General features: G+C 59.4%; 1 protein-coding gene across 3 annotated transcripts; it reads right to left on the bottom strand.

The window, feature by feature from the left end:
* Positions 1-358: 358 nt before the first annotated feature.
* Positions 359-8,608, bottom strand: ARRDC1 (arrestin domain containing 1). Of its 3 annotated transcripts, none has more exons than XM_032479075.1 (8): positions 8,413-8,608; positions 3,468-3,578; positions 2,803-2,853; positions 2,540-2,694; positions 2,167-2,349; positions 1,917-2,117; positions 1,383-1,827; positions 359-1,309 (listed from the first exon to the last, which is right to left on the bottom strand). In XM_032479075.1, the coding sequence occupies exons 1-8, from the start codon at positions 8,528-8,530 to the stop codon at positions 1,245-1,247; spliced, it is 1,329 nt and encodes a 442-aa protein (XP_032334966.1). In that variant the 5' UTR covers positions 8,531-8,608; the 3' UTR covers positions 359-1,244. The 3 variants fall into 3 exon arrangements, with proteins under 3 accessions (XP_032334966.1, XP_032334967.1, XP_032334968.1); XM_032479076.1 differs by having other exon boundaries at positions 1,917-2,093; positions 8,413-8,607; XM_032479077.1 differs by lacking the exon at positions 8,413-8,608 and adding an exon at positions 7,168-8,345.
* Positions 8,609-15,318: the final 6,710 nt, after the last annotated feature.

Below are 15,318 nucleotides of genomic sequence, written 5' to 3'. Positions count from 1 at the left end.
TGAGAACGACAGCTATGCCACCAAGCCTGAATCTTCCACCTCTGGACTGTCAAATGCACAAGAAATAAATGTATATCATGAAGTGTATATATACATATGAGTATCTGAACGTCAAAGAAAACTTAATCATGTTATGGAGGGCAGGGGGCGTGGGCTCGCAACCTGCCCCTCATATTCCTGAGGTTTTTATAAACTGACACACCTAGCTAAGGTCACCCCTTCACCATATGGCAGAGCTGAAATTTGAACCCAAATTTTATCTCAACGCCACCTCCAGGGCTTCCCAAAGCACATTCCAGGACCCCATCCCCGTGGGGCATTCATGGCCCCTTTGGAGTGACACAGCTTTGGGAAACGCTGCCTGCCAACCCTGACTTTTTATTTGCTCCTCCGTCCCCTATGTCCTAGACGATAGTCCTTGGACGTGTAGACCTCGGAAGCGGGCTCATGTGTTCGCACTTGGGGTGGGAATCGAGAAGCAGCGTCTCTTAGACCAGACATGGCGGTGGTGCCAAAGGGGCGAGAGACTGAGGCCAAGGGTAAGGGAGGGGCTTGGGGAAGCCCGCCCCTCACGCCCTACGGGGTTTCCTGCGGCTCGGAAGGTCTGAGCGGCGTTGCCCAGGGCCGTGGACCGCCACTGCAGGGAGCAGAGGCGGTGCCCTCCCCAGTACAGGGTCACTCTAAGTGAACGCTGAGGCTCTGGGGCACATCCTGAAGCGGAACCGGGAGCCCCGCGCCAGTCCCGCCCTGGGCAACCCCCACGCCCCGTTCCCAGGGCTGGTCGTACCCGCCGACGGGGGGCGCCCCCCGCGCCCACTCTCCGGCCCGACACCCGGAAGGGGGAGGGGCCCCGAGCGGAAGAGGGGCTGCGGGGGCGGGGCCGAGGAGGGGCGAGTCCTCCAGAGCCCCGGGGAACTGGGCGGCTGAGCGGCCCGGGCGGGCGGGGCGCAGCCCGCACACACCCAGCAGGAGAGGGCGTCCGGCAGGCCCCTGTGCCCAGCTCTACAAATGAAGCGCTTTATTTACACTGCGTCTCTCCAGGCCCCAACCCCCGGGGAGAGGCCGAGTACAGGGCAGCCGCGGAGACTAGTTGGGGCAGATGCTGGTCCGGAGGCGGAGGCCGCGGGGAGCGGCCGGAGAGCGGCGGATCCTGAGTGGGCTGGGCCAGGCCGGGAGCGAAGGCACGAGGCCCTGGGAGCCCAGTCCCAGGGCAGAGGTCGGCCGCCCAGAGAAGGCGGCACGGGTCAGCTCCCGGGGGTCAGGCCGGGGTCCGCACTGCCGCAGCTCTGCTCATAGGACGGCGGGGCCTCTGCAGGGAGAGAGCTGGGTCTGCATGGGGCCTGTGGCCCTCCCTCCCCACCAGGACCCAGGCCCCCACTCACCATAGGGGTAGCCCCACGAGCTGTACTCCGGGGGGAGGATCAAGGTACTGGTGGTGGGCACCGGCCCTCCAGAACCCTCTGCAAAGTAGGGAACGGTGGCACCTGTGGAGATGCACAAGGGAGGGGGCAGAGGGTGGGGGGCGGGGCTACCATCCTGAGGACGGGGTTCAGGGGCACCAGGCACAGAGCTTAAGGCGGCAGGGGGCTGCTGCTGCTGCTGTTGTGAGTGGCTCTTGGTGGAGAGGGAGACAGGGTTCGCCAAGAAGTGGGGGCTGCAGGCCTCGGCCTCCATCTCCTCCTGGGGTGGTGCTGAGGGCACTACCAGGGGTGGGACCCCAGGAGGCAGCCCTGGGCCTGGCCGGGGGCTCAGTGGGGCTTGGTTCACAGCAATATTGCCGATGAAGACCGGGAGGGTCACGATGGCTTCTGGAGTCTTCATGGAGACCTGGAGAGGTTGGGGGGTGGGGTGAGGGGCCAGGCCGCTGGCCCCTCCTCCCACATGGCCCCTCCTCCACCACCCCTGCACCCCCAGACCTGCAGGTAGTAGTCCACGTGGATGAGGCTGCAGCCCGGCAGGGCAGACTGAGGCAGGGCGGGCACCAGGATCTGCTCTTGCCACTGCGCCCGCCTCCAGGCCTTGACACTGGCACCTTCCACCTCTGCGATGGTCCGCACATCGTAAATCCAGCGCTTGGCCTTATAGGACACTTTCTGGAAAACAGCCACCCTGTGAACCTGGGCAGGCCAGCCATCTACCCCTCCTCTGCCCCACAGGGACTCTAACCTGCAACAGACTGGCCACCACAGGGCTGGTGTCCTTGCCAGACTGGTTCTCGATGTCTGCCTGCAACCGCAGCACCTGTCCCACCACATAGCCTCGGAGGTCAGTGCTGGCAGTAAGGACCACGCTGCCCGTCTTAACCAGCTTGTAGGAGAACTTCTTGGTGGTAGAGGCCACATTGGGTTGCTTGGAAGGAGAGCAGGTTGGGGGTTGGCAGGTGTGGGCAGGCTAGATCCCTGGGGCCCCGGGACACAGCATGGTCAGTTCAGGAAAGAGGGGCCACTGCTCTTCCAGACCCTGGACACCTCACCTCTGCTGGGGACAGGGCTTCCTGCAGGGGTACAGGCCACCCAGGAGGCCAGTGCCCCAGGCTCACCTCGATGTCTGGGATGCTATTCAGGTTCAGGGGGCTCAAAATGTAGAACACGCGGCTGCACTGGTGATCCTTGGAGAAACGTGGAGTGTCAATGGTGGCCCGGACCTGGTGCACAATCTTCCCAAAAGGGCCCTCAAAGGACGTGGGAGCTGTGGCTGGAGAGAGAGCAGGGACTGGCACCGGCTGTCTGTCCCCACCTCATCTCTCACCCACCCCACCCCTGGCAACTATCACCACCAGGCCTGGCCAGGCTGGGCTCTCACCAGGAAGCAGGAACTGGAATGGGAAGCTGTGCTCTCCAGCAGGCAGGCTCCCTGCAGAGACAGGAGGGAGGTGTGGGGAGAGGGGACCTCAGGAGCCTAGAGGTGACATCACAGGGCCCAGGACAGAAGCAGGCTGCGTCTGGCTGCTGGGTTCCCCCAGCCTCTGTCACCAGCACCTCAGCAGCATAGGGCTGTGGCCTGGGCAAAGGATGGGGGATGAGAGTTTGAGCAGGAGGGGGGTCAGGGCTCCTCTGGGGTTGGGCCAGAGCCCATCCAAATCCAGGAGAAGCGGCCCTCTTCAGCCACTCAGCCCCTATCAGGCAATGCCTCGTGCCTGCCAGGGAGAAAAATCCATCGGAGTGCGCAGTCCTGGAAGAGGGTGGTCCAGCACAGGGTCCCGGGGCAGACAGAGAGGTAGGATGCACAGACAGGTCACACTCTCTTTTCTTTCTTTTCTTTAATTCTTATTTTTTCAGGGGGGAGGTGATTAGGTTTATTTATTTATTTATAGAGGAGGTATTGGGGATTAAACCCAGGACCTTGTGCATGCTAGGCATGCGCTCCACCACTTGAGCTATATCCTCCCCCAGACCGCACTCTCAAGCAAGGGCTGCCCCAAGGCGTCACCGTATAGGATGGGGTGAGGGACAGGTTCACAGACTCACCTTTGTCAGCTAGAGACAGAGCGCTGTTGAAGTAGCCCTCCTCCGCCACCCACGCTGCGTCATTGGCCTTGTTGGAGACCCTGCAGGACCCCGTGCAGGTCACCCGGATGGCTGCAAGTTGGGGACAGCATGAGCCCCAGCCACGTGCTGACCTGGGCCCCTTCCTACCCCTAGCACAGGGATGCAGGCAAGGCTGGTAGCACCCAGGGACCAGGCAGTCCCACCCAGCTAGGCCCTGGGAAGGCCAGCCCATGGCCTGTGCCCTCCAGAGGACACCTGCCCATCCTGCATCTTGGGGTGCTTTCAGGGAGCCAGGGTGTTGAGGCACAGAGCTCCATCTATCCTGCAGTCCAGAACAAGAAGTTCCCAATGGTCGCCCAGATGATCCCTGGGCAACCCCCAACCTCCATCAGACCAGTAAAAACTGCAATCCCTATAGGGGATGCTTGGGAAACTGATAGTGAAGAGAGGCCTGTGGGGCATCTGACCTCCACCCCCACCTTCGTGCTGCCTCACAGGCAAATCAATTAGTCTGGGAGGCACCCCTTTCCGCTCCAGGAAGCTAACTGCTAGCCCTTAAGTTGCAGGAATGTGGTCAGACCTGCCTGAGCAGATAAGAAAGCCAACAGTCTGGCACACTGGAAGGTGTGGGGACACCATGGCTTCCTGGGCCGGTACTGCCCAGGAGGGCTGGTTTTCTGCGTTGAGATGGCTTGGACCTGCCCAACCCCACCACCGCCACCCGCTCCCAGTGGAAGCACACAGACCAGGAACCTCACAGCAGAGGTCACTGCCACAGTCCGTCTGCTGGTCAGGATCTCAAATTCCTCTGTTCCAGAGACCTGTGCCCAGAGCCCACTATAGTCAGAAGGTCATGGCTGAACCAGGCCCAGCTAACGCTAACGCTGGTCACCAGAGGGAACAGCACAGCTGGAGACCCAAGCAAGGCAGGGAGTGGGAGCTCAGTGACGGACAGCCCAGAGGCGCCCTCCCCTCCCTCTCCCTGCTGAGTCAAGGCCAAGTACTTTAGCCTGCCTGCCCAGCCCTCTTCCTCCCCTGACTTGACGGTCAGGTGAAGGAAGGTGACTCAGAATCTGACACTTTCCTGACGGAGCCACTAGGCAGGAAGAAGGTGGTGTCTTAAGTGCCCAGTACTAGGGGTCAGCCACACCAGCTGTGCCCGTGGTCTCCCCAGGCTGGTCCCACATTGCGGGCACAGGCCTCCTTTTGGTCCCACAGTGCCCCGGGCTGCCCTCTGCCCCGTCAGCACCGCCAGTGGCCACTCTCGGCTTCCATGCCAGCCCAGCCTCACCACCCAGACCTCAGCCCTAATTTCTAATCCGCGCTCCATCAGCTGTCCCTTCTGAGGGCCAGGCCTGGGACTAACTATTCCCACCCTGGAAATCTGGAGCACCAATGCTGCTCCTACCAAGAGAAACCATCAGGGGAGCAGGCAGAGAGGGGGGAGCATGACTGTGAACTAACCAGACATCCGGGCGGGCTCCAGACGCCACCCTGCTTTAAACACTCCCCGTGGAGAGGGCAGGCCCCCTCCTCGGGTTGGGCTGCTCTGGGGATGCTGGAAACAACAGCTACACTGGAAGGGGGCAGTGGTCCCCAGACCGGCCCCCAAAGACGGCACACAGTGCCCACCTCTGCCCGAATTCCCAACCCACCACCATGAGTAATAACAAAATGGTTGTTTTGTTATTCACTTTAGGGGTGACTTTCACAAAGTAGGAGGTAAAGGAATAGATGTCCAACCTACTAAAATTCAGGGAAACGCAGATGACTTGCCATTTTAACCCATCAGATTGGCAAATATTAAATATTTTGATATGTGTGGTAGATGAAGGAGAAAAACAGACACTCCTTTATAGCTATCAAGCTGTAAGCTGATACGGATGGAGGCCCTGAAGAACCAGGCAAATCGGCTATAATTGTATGCACAGTTACCAGAGCAGTTCTCCTTAGAATCTCACCCTGTTTACCCAGGAGCCTTGAACAACACTCTAGGCATGACGGCAAACCATGTAGGCATAACCCACATGTCCAGCGGCAAGATGGCTGAAACGGTCCTCCACTCAGCCTAGACCCAGCCCCAGAATTAAGGTGAACAAGCCACAGTGGCACCTGACCCCAGAAAAACAAACCCACCTTTGGTTATCCCAGTGAGGCCCAAACTCTGTGAACCTCCCAACAATCAGGCAAAGGCCCCCCTTTGCATGCAGGCCGAGGCTCCTTCAGAGTCACTGCCGGGATGTGCAGCCTCCAGTCACCATCTTAAAGTCAAACTGCTCCCATCCACTCTCTCCTCTGCAGGGACAATGGAGGTGCAGGGAGTGGACACACACAGAAAGTAGGTCCCTCCTGCCCCAGGCATGGGTATCTGCTGGGGTGAGCAAGGCCAGAGGACAGGGGCAGGTGCATCTGGCCAGGTGCAGATCGTGGGGTGCCATCTAGGTTTAAAGTGTTTTAGTTCTAATAGTGCCAGATGCAGGATGAAAGACGAGCACCAGACTGACAAGTATCGGCCTTTGGAGGTTTGGGGCTGCTCGGTTCTATAAGGAAAATCATCCTGTGAACCGTGTGCCAGAGTGACGTCTGGAACTTCCCTCTTGAGCCAACACTCCCACCTCCAGCAGCCCTCCATGCACCACCTGCAGTATGACCTCTGGTTGCTCCTCCTTGTTCTGGTTGCAAAGGTCTCTCCCACCCTCCGCCAGCTTCCCCAAACCCGGGACAGCCCAGTCTTTGCCACTCCTTTCACTACTGCTTTGGCCTATGAGCCACTTCTCTCTGCCCTGTTTCCAAACCTATAACATGAGGTGAATGACAGTGCCCGTCCCCCCAAGGTTGCTGTGAGGAATTGGTCCTCGGGAAATGGGAATGGCACCTGGCCCACGGTGAGAGCTGGGTTAGCTGGCTGAGCTGGGGGCTGGCTGCAGCTGTTGTCCGGGCATCACCCTCCCTCGTCACCTACTTCCAGAGCACAACCCTGGGCAGCCCCGCCTGGGCTCCAGGAAAAAGCCTCCTTCCCCAGCTTTCTTCCACATCAGCTCCCAGGGCAACCAGTGTCCTCTAGGCTGAGTGCAGACCATCCCTATCACTCCTCAGTTGGGTGTTTAGAGGCCCCCTTCCTCCATGTCCTCCTGGGGGCTTCCCTGTTGCATCACTGGCTGGTAGCAGAAGCTCAACAAGTATCTTTTGAGTGAAAGAAAAAAAAAGAACCAGGGATTTTCCTTGCCTACACTAGGCAGGGCTGGAGCCCTCCAGCGGCCCCAGCACCTCCAGCCCCTCTACCCTGTAAAACCTGAATAATATCCTCTCTGGCCTAAGGCCAGTCATCCATCGACTCCCCAGCTGGTAATCTGACCTGTTCCTCCCCTACCCAGGGCTCAGCCAGCACTTTTACAGTCAGCCCATCAGCAGGGACTCCCTCAGCCTCCTGCGAGCCAGCTGCCCATTCGCTCACAGCCCACCCACGACATGGAGGCTAGGGTACTCTGCCCAGCCCAGGCCAGTCACCCACACTTGGGCCATCCCTTCCCTGTGGTCAGCAATGGCCTGTTTGCCCTGGCCCCCAGCCACAGGAGGACGACAGGGCGGGTGAGCCAGGTGGTGAGCTCTGTGTGGGGTCTGTCTGTCCTCCAGCCATCAGGACCATCCCCTCATCCAGGAGTCTACCAGCCCCACTCACCTCTCACCTCTGGCTCGTGCTCCAGCGAAGAGGTGCACTGCCCCTTCTGTGGCCCTGCCATGGCCATACTTACCACCACCCAAACCCCAAATTCCAACTGGGGACAGAGGAAAGAGGTGACAGGTCATGCGAGGAGGCTCCACATGGCTGGACGCCGGACAAGAGACACCCTACACCCAGCTTCCTCCTAGACCACTGCAGCATCACACAGTGGCAAGGTCGGGGGTTGTCCAGGACGGACAGCAGCTGCCCAGAGAGGAGGACCACCAGTGCTGAGCCGTCAACCACACAGGGGCCTGGAGGGTCAAGGTCCAGAGGGAAGCCCCACAGCTGTGGTTCTGGCCGAGCACCCCAAGGCAGAGAAGCACCCCAGCACAGATACACCAGCCACAGGATCTCACACTCAGAGGCAGGCTTCAGGAAAGAAGCCCTAGCCTGAGGCTTTGCCCACCACACCCTGATGGCCAAGGTGTGAAGTCCCACTCAGGGCCCTGTCCAGAGCTGAGACAGCGGCCACAGCCAGCACCTGCAGGCAGCCCTAGCAGGGCTGGGGCAGCAGCCAGATCCCCAGTCTCAGGGTCCCAGGTGTCTGCGCCAGCAGGGCTCGGGTTCAGCTTCCAGACGCCTGCTGGGCAGGGCCCGGGTACCCGAGGAAGAGAAAGACCCTCCCAGCCATCAAGGACTAGCCCTAGGCTGGGTATAAGCACGTGCCCCGCGGACCCCACCAGGGACCCGCACTGTCGGCGTGGCTGTATCTCAAGGGGTGGGCCGGCACCAGGAGCCTGGGTGTGTGGGAGAGAGCCCCGCGTGGGCCAGGCGCCAGGTAAGGGCCCAGCAGGTGCGGGCGCAACGGACCGGAGACCCGACAGGAAAGGCTGGAGGCGTCAGGTACCCAAGTCGGAGTGGCCTGGGGCCAGGTGTACGTGCTCTAAGTCCCCGTCCCGAATCTAGCCGCCCCGAGGCCGAGAGGACAGGAAGGGCAGATGCGGAAGGACTGGGCCACCCCGGCCTCCCTGCTCCGCCCCGACCGCCGCCGCCAGCCTCCCACCCCGGCTGGTCTGCCTCCCGCCCCGCCGCACCGCAGCACTCCCCGCGGCCGGACGCGCCCCGGGCCGGCGGGAAAGGGCGAAGGGGCGGCTGGCGGCGCCCCCGGCCTCGCGGGTCCCGGGCCCAGTGCCTCCGCAGCCGCGCCGGAGCCCAGTCCGGCCCGCCGCAGGTGCTGCCCTCCCCGGAACCCGCGCCCACCTCGGAAGGGCAGAGGCGCCGCCAGGCGCACGCGCACGGCCCCCGCCAGCGGCTCCCCCGGGCTGTAGACGACGCGACCGTGGCTCAGGCGGACCTCGAAGAGCTGCACCCGCCCCATGCCGCGGCCCTGGCCGGGCGGCCGCGCACTGCCGCCGCCGCCGCCGCCGCCGCCGCCGCCGCCGCGCTCCGAGCCCCGCCCTCCCCGATCCGCCCCCCGCCCCGCCCCGCCCCGGGCCCTGCTCCCCCCGCCCCCCTACCCCGCCACCAGTCGCCACCCAGACAGAGCTGTCCCCGGCCCTGCCCCGTCAGCCTGCGTTCCCCAGCGCCCCGTGCCTTGTCCCCACCCCTCCCTGTCCACCCCCCGACCCCCCTCTTCGCCCCCCGCCTGCTCCTGCCTGATCCCCCAGCTCAGCCTCTGTCGGTCTTCCCGCCCTCTGGTTCCCCCAGCCCACCTTTCCCGGCGCCGACCCGAAGGGTGGGGCTCGGCGCGGGCCGCGGAACCTGGCTCACCCGCGCTTCCTGCTGCCCCGGGAAGCGCGACCGCCCCACCTGTCGAGGAGGCGGGCCGGGTCGGCGCCCTGTCCCAGGCCCCGCCCAGGGGTCTCCCCGACCCTGCGTTTCTCGACTTTGGGATGAGTCCAGGCTGGGCTGGTGACCCAGGACGGGGGGGGGGGGGTATTGGCCCGCAGCGGGGGGAGGGGGCAGGTGAGGGGTGGGGCTCGATACCCGGGGGCGAATTCGCGGGCAGACCGTGCATGGGTCTACGGGAGAGAAGGCTGGGCTTAGAGAAGGAACCTGGGCGCCTACTGGCAGGTTAAATACAGGGTTGCTTGAAAGAGGGCGTCAAGATGACTCCAGGTTTTTGTCCAGAACAGCTGGGCGAGTGGGGTGGCATCTTTTTGATGAAGACGACCGGCCTGGATACAGGTTGTTTGGGGTTGGGGGGGTGCGGGAATGATGACAGGCAGAGTCTGGGTTGCCCATACGCACCCAAAAGAACTGGCACTTCTAGGCATGAGTTTGGGGGAGACAAAGGAGTAGATTTGTTAGACCCTTGTTTGTAAATATAGGTCTATTCAAAACGCTGGTGACATCAGAGTTGGAGGGTGAAAGCCACAGAAAGCTAATTAGCCCTCCAGCGACCTAAGAGGGGACTTACAGGCTGGAGGGGTCCCCCTGAGCCAGGCTGAGGAAGGGGAGGGGCCAGGCAGTCCCCAGGGCCAGGGGTACGCAGCAGGCAGCAGGCCCCCCGGGCCTCCCCTGATTCCAGTGCTCCAGGAGGGAGCATCTGATTGGCCGGCTTCAGACACTTTCCTGTCAAGACTATGCAAGTGGGGTAATCCCTGAACAAGGAGGTCTGGGTGCCCATGGGATGGAGAGGATTGGGGGCAGCCCCAAAATACCAGATGTCCACCCAGAGTCAAAAAGGGAGTGTTTCAGGAAGGAGGGAGTGAGTTTGTGTGGGCTGCTGCTGAGATGGAGGAAATGGGGACAGAAAGTAGGTGCCCTTTATCCCAGGTCTCCCTTATCTCCCACCTCGGACCCCCGCAGGGCTTCCCACACTGACCCTGTCTCCCTCTTGCCCTGTGCTGGAAACTCTGCCACTATGCCCTCCCATCTGCCATCACTACCAACACCCAACCTCTCTTCCTTTCCTCTTTGGTCTTTTGGACCCTGGGCTTCCCCTAGAGGTTCTACAGCGTAGCTGCTTGTTTTCACACAACCCCTGTACCCTGAGCCTGGAGGTAGGGTGGGTGCCCTCCTGACTCCTTGTGCCCACTTCCAGACTGTTTCCCCCTTCACCCTAAAAGCCCTGACAGCTTTAACTCTCATTTTCCCAGACTGAACCCCCCCACCACTGTTGTTGTCACCTTCACAGCCAGGCCCTGCCCCCTTATCCTTTGGTGACTTCAGCTCCCGACTCACTCACTGTCATTCTCTCTAACACCACTCGTGCAGGAATTCTTAGTGGCTGCACAAGTGACCCTGGAAGTTTCTGGTATCTATAGCTGCATAACAGACCTCCGCAGTTTATCACTTACTCCGAAAACTCGGCTGCGTTCAGCCAGAAGCTCTTCTACTCTGCGTTATACCTGTCAAGGCTAGAACGTCCAAGATGTCTTTTTTGCTTGCATCTGACACATTGACTAGGGTGGCTGGGGTAGCTGGGGGCTGGTCAGATATCCGTTCCCTGAGGTCTCCCCACATGCTTTGTTGAGAGTCTCCAGGTCATGAGACTGACTTTGTGTGGGCAGGCCCCCAAGGTGGGGGAAGCTGGGCTCAGGTCTGGGCTCAGAAGCCCCAGAACTTTCCACTACATTAAATGCATCAAGAAAGTCACAGGCCTGCTGTGGGTGGAGCATCACACCTGAGACAACTTACCACCCCTGCCAACAGCAGAAGAATCAACAGGTTGAGCCCGATCTAGGTCACAGAATCGCGAGACAAGCAATAGCTGTTTTCAGCCACTGAGTTTTGGGGTCATTTACTGTGCGGCAGCAGATACCTGGAGCAGACACTGGCACTCAGGAGTGAGATACGCCATTACAAAAGTCTAAAATGTGGCCCTTACCTTGGAAGCAGGGAGCGAGAACACCGCTGATCGGGGCTGGAGGGTTAGCCGTGTCAGGTATTGGCAGAAAGGCGGTGAGACTGTTGCCTGCAGCGACGTGGAAGACAAAAAATGTACCTAATGATCTGACTTTCCTGGCAGAAAGTGTGAAGGGCCAACTGGCTTCTTTCAGTTGTTTATACTAAAGGCAAATAAACAAAGGAGAAATGAACTTAAGAAGCACTGTTCCAGGTCCCAGCAGAAGCTGGAGGAATATCTCAAGCTAGGTCTCGCAGCTGCAAAGTAAAACCATTCTCAGTCCCAGCCTTTCCAGGTAGCAAAAGGGCTCGGGGTGAGAAACGGCACCCAGGGCACTGGCAGCAACATGGGGACTCAGAGTAGCATCAGGGGTGTGGCGCAGGATGCCCTGCTAAGACCCCTGGGGGATGGCTCCTGTCGGCCACACGGGAGGGCTTCCCAGTGTCTTGGGGTCACTGTCCTGCAGCACCTGGCTTGTTGTCCATGGCAGACAGGAGCCATCTCAAAGATATTTGAGGTGTGGCTTTTGTCTAATGAAGTGACTTGGAATTTGATGCATAGAAAATCCACAAAGTTTTTCTTAAGAGTTGGAGCTGCTTGAGCTAAAATGGACAAAGTTTGAAATAAGAGGCAAGAATTAGGTGCAGAAGAAGAAGCCAGGAACTCTAGAAAACAGTGGATTAGGGAACCACGTGCAGGGAGCAGCGAGTCCTTGAAGGAACATTGTGACAAATGCCTGCTGGATTTCAGCAGTGCTGTTGAAGCCTAGAGCCTTGGTGAGGTGGTGGTTCTGAGGTCTTCATGTGGGAGAAGCATGAATTATCAGGGGCCAGAGGGTGGACTGGGGGCAGGCTGGTCCACTGGTGGCCCCCGAGTGGACCACACTTTCCAGGACTCACACTCTTGTCCACATCCCTCCCTCATGGATTCCAGGCTTGCCCGCAGGACTTGCTTTGGCCAGTGGAATACCAGCAAGTGTGACTCAAGCACAGGCCCACTGGGACTTGTCACTGGGAGCAGTCCAGACAATCCTGCCTGGGTAATGAGACACTCTACAGAGAGGGTCCCCTGGAAGAGAGACGAGTGCCGCAGGCAAGTTCCCAGCTGAGCCCAACTGAAGGAGGGACCCAGCTAACACCGTGAGGAACAGAAGAGCGCCGGTCAATCACAGAGCTGTGCAGCATAGTGAATCCACATTGTTTCAAGCCCGGACATCTTGAGTGGCTTATCGCACGTCACTAGGCAACAGAAATCGTGATCTTCACCGGCTAATGCAGCCCCTTAGGGGTCTTAAGGCCACACAACTCTGACTCACCTGCCCCCTCGCTCGTTCCCTCCAGCGTCCATCCTTTGGGCCTCAGGGGGACCTCCAACCCTCGGACCCGCCCCTGCTGGGGTCCTCTGCTCTTTCCTCACTCAGCTCAGATGCCCCGGGCAGGGCAAGCATTGGGACCACTCTCTTTTAGACCGTCCTCCTCTCTCCCCTCACCTCACTCCAGTCGCCCAGCACAGCCACAGTCTTGGCTAGATCTAATTCTCTTCTTCCACCTTGCCTTCTCCGGAGCAGCCCAAGTAGGCTGGAGAAAAACACAGTCAAGAGGGGAGGGTACAGCTCAGTGGTAGAGTGCATGCTTAGCATGTACGAGGTCCTGGGTTCAATCTCCAGCACCTCAGTTAAAAATAAATAAATAAACCTAATTATCTCCCCTCAAAAAAAAAAAAAATTGGGTGGCCACTTAAATGATAGACCAGTGGCCTCCCATTAAAAAAAAAAGCACACACACAGTCACACTGAAGGGTCCCCTTCACATTGCGGGGCCACCCTACTGTGCTTCCTGTTCCCTCCTGGTGTCCTCCAACCACTAGCAGTTGCTCCCTTCTCCTCACCTTCAACTTGTTTCCTGAGAAGGTAGAAACTTCTCATCAGAAGAGAGCGACCCCGATTCCGACCTCCACACCCACACTCCTCTCAGACTCCCCTCCAAACTGGCGGAGCTGAACCATCCCCTAATGCTCTGTCCACCCCCTCACCTCCCACCCCATTCTCCCCTGTGGGGTCATTCCCACTGGTGAGCCATGTGCCATTTCCTTTCCACTATATCTTGACTTGCCTTTTCTTTCCCACTTTGGCTGTTTCTCTGCTCCCATTTTCAGCAAAACCGCCTCAGAAGAGTTGTCTGTCTCCGGGTCTCCAATCTTTCCTTCCACACTCCTTGACCCCGCATCGCTCACTTGTGCAGGGAGCCAGTGCCCAGCTCCACTCACAGTCTGGGACCTTTCAGCAGCTTCTGGGGCTGATCCCTCCTGTGCACACTTCCATTGTCTTCACCTGGCTCCGGGCTCCTCCTCTTTCAATCTCCCTTCCCCTTAATGTGAGTACCCAGGGCTCAATATTTGGTCCCTCTTCTTCTCTGTCTGCATTTCTGCCCATGGTGATCTCATCCAGCTGTATGGCTTAAAACACAACAAATACACTAATGAATGCCAAATTTATACCTGGGCTGGACGCCTCCCTGAGCTCTGTACTTGTATATTCAACTGCCTTATAACCTTAATATCTAGCATGAGCAAGAAACACATTTTTGTGCTGCTAAGTCCCTGAGAATTCAGGGTTGTTTGTTGCTGCCACAAAACGCATGCTCTGCTGGGTGCTGCAGAACACTGCACCGAAGGTGTCCAAACACAGTCAGTTCTCAGCGGGGCGCTTGCACTAGCTTCCTCAATGGCCTGCCTGCCTCCACTCTCTCCCCTACAAACTGCCATCTCCATCAGCCAGCGGGATGCACTGAAAAGCTATCCCTGTCCCAATCCTCCAGTGGCCTCACTTTCCTGAGTGTAAAAGTCAAAGTCCCTTGGACCTGGAGATGGTCAATCTAAGTGAAGTAAGCCAGAAAGAGAAAGAAAAATACCAAATGTTATCGATAATATGTGGAATCTAAAAAAAGGACACAGATGAACTTAACCTACAAAACAGAAACAGACTCACAGACATAGAAAACAATCTTATGACTACCAGGGGTTCAAGGGGGTGGGAAGCAATAAATTGGGAATTGGAAAATTGCACCTCTTGGGGACGGAGGGAAATGTTATGTATCTGGATTGTGGGGTGGTTTCATGGGTGCATACAGATATCCAAATGCATCAAATTGTACATCTGAAATACATGTAGTTTACTGTGCAAGAACCATACCAGAAGAAAGGTGTTAAAAAAAAACCAAAAACTAACAAAAGAAATCAAAGTCTTTACAAGGGTCCATGTGACCCCCTCTCTGGCTCATATCCTGTTGCTCTCATTCACTCCAGTCTGGTCACAATGGCCTCCTCCACTTTTCAAACACTCCAAATGTGCCCCCAGTTTACAGCCTCTGCACGGGCTCTTCCCTCTGCTGGGAACTCTCCTACACAGCCACATGGGGCTCTCTCACTCTCCTCCTCTGTTTGTTCCAATTACTTGTCACTGGGGCCTACTCTGTCCACCACCTTCCAGAGGCCCCCAGCACCCTGATGCTGGTCCACTTGTTTTCCCAGAGCATTTATTCTTTTCCAACAGGGCCTGTAACGCACTGGTCACGGGCCTTTTCTGCCTCCCTCACTGAGGGCCAGGGGTGACAGCCCAGCTAGGGTGGTTGCCAGGAAACAGACAGAAGCCCCCAAAGTCGTCAGGCCTTGGAGTTCCTGTTCGGGAAGGACCTGGCCTAGCTTGTTCAGCACCCTGGCTCGAGGCCCAGGGAAGGCTGGCGTAGGCCGAGGATGGGCTAAGGGGTCCTGGCCCAGGCCCCTGAGAGGAGGCTGTCAAAAGAGCAGGAGGGCGGGCCGGTGCCCGGCCAGCCAGGGCCACTCGCGGGGCTCCCAGGTCCGGTCGGCACTGGCCCCCGAGTCCCTACGTCACAGCAGCCCCTGGGCTCCGGGGCCCCGTCCCCACTCTGGCCTCCTGCCCGCCGCCCGAGGACTGGGGACCGTTTATGGGGAGCCACAGCCAGTCCCGCGAAGACTCGGACCTACAGAGCCTGGACGGCACCGGGCGCGGAGCCAGGCCGCCCTCCGCGAGGGGCGGGGACCCGGCGCGGGGCAGAGGCCGGGTCGGGGCGGCGAGGTCGGGGGATGAGGGTCGGGGTCCCGAGACCGGGAGCCGGTAGCGCCGCCTCCCGCACAAAGCTTCCCGCGAAACTGACGTCGCGCGGGGCGGCCGCGCAGGCGCCGCCCCCGGCCGCGCCCCTCCCCCGCACTCGCCTTTCTCCTCAGTGCGCTGGCGCACTCGGCCTCCGCCAATTGGCCGCGGGGTGGCGGCGCGCGCCGGCCGGCGCAGTGCGCTCCTC

This window comes from Camelus ferus, chromosome 4 (genome assembly GCF_009834535.1).
Source record: "Camelus ferus isolate YT-003-E chromosome 4, BCGSAC_Cfer_1.0, whole genome shotgun sequence".
NCBI classification, from domain to species: Eukaryota; Metazoa; Chordata; class Mammalia; order Artiodactyla; family Camelidae; genus Camelus; species Camelus ferus.
This window is presented reverse-complemented; position numbering and strand designations above follow the sequence as displayed.

Bases quoted from the DNA above. Each gene is read 5' to 3' on its own strand.
- ARRDC1 (XM_032479075.1), bottom strand. From the start codon at position 8,530: ATGGGGCGGGTGCAGCTCTTCGAGGTCCGCCTGAGCCACGGTCGCGTC. The intron at 2,854-3,467 runs GTGAGTCTGTGA...CTGTCTCTGCAG, and splicing joins TCTGTCTCTAGCTGACAAAG to GGAGCCTGCCTGCTGGAGAG. The intron at 1,828-1,916 runs GTCTGGGGGTGC...CAACCTCTCCAG, and splicing joins ACGTGGACTACTACCTGCAG to GTCTCCATGAAGACTCCAGA.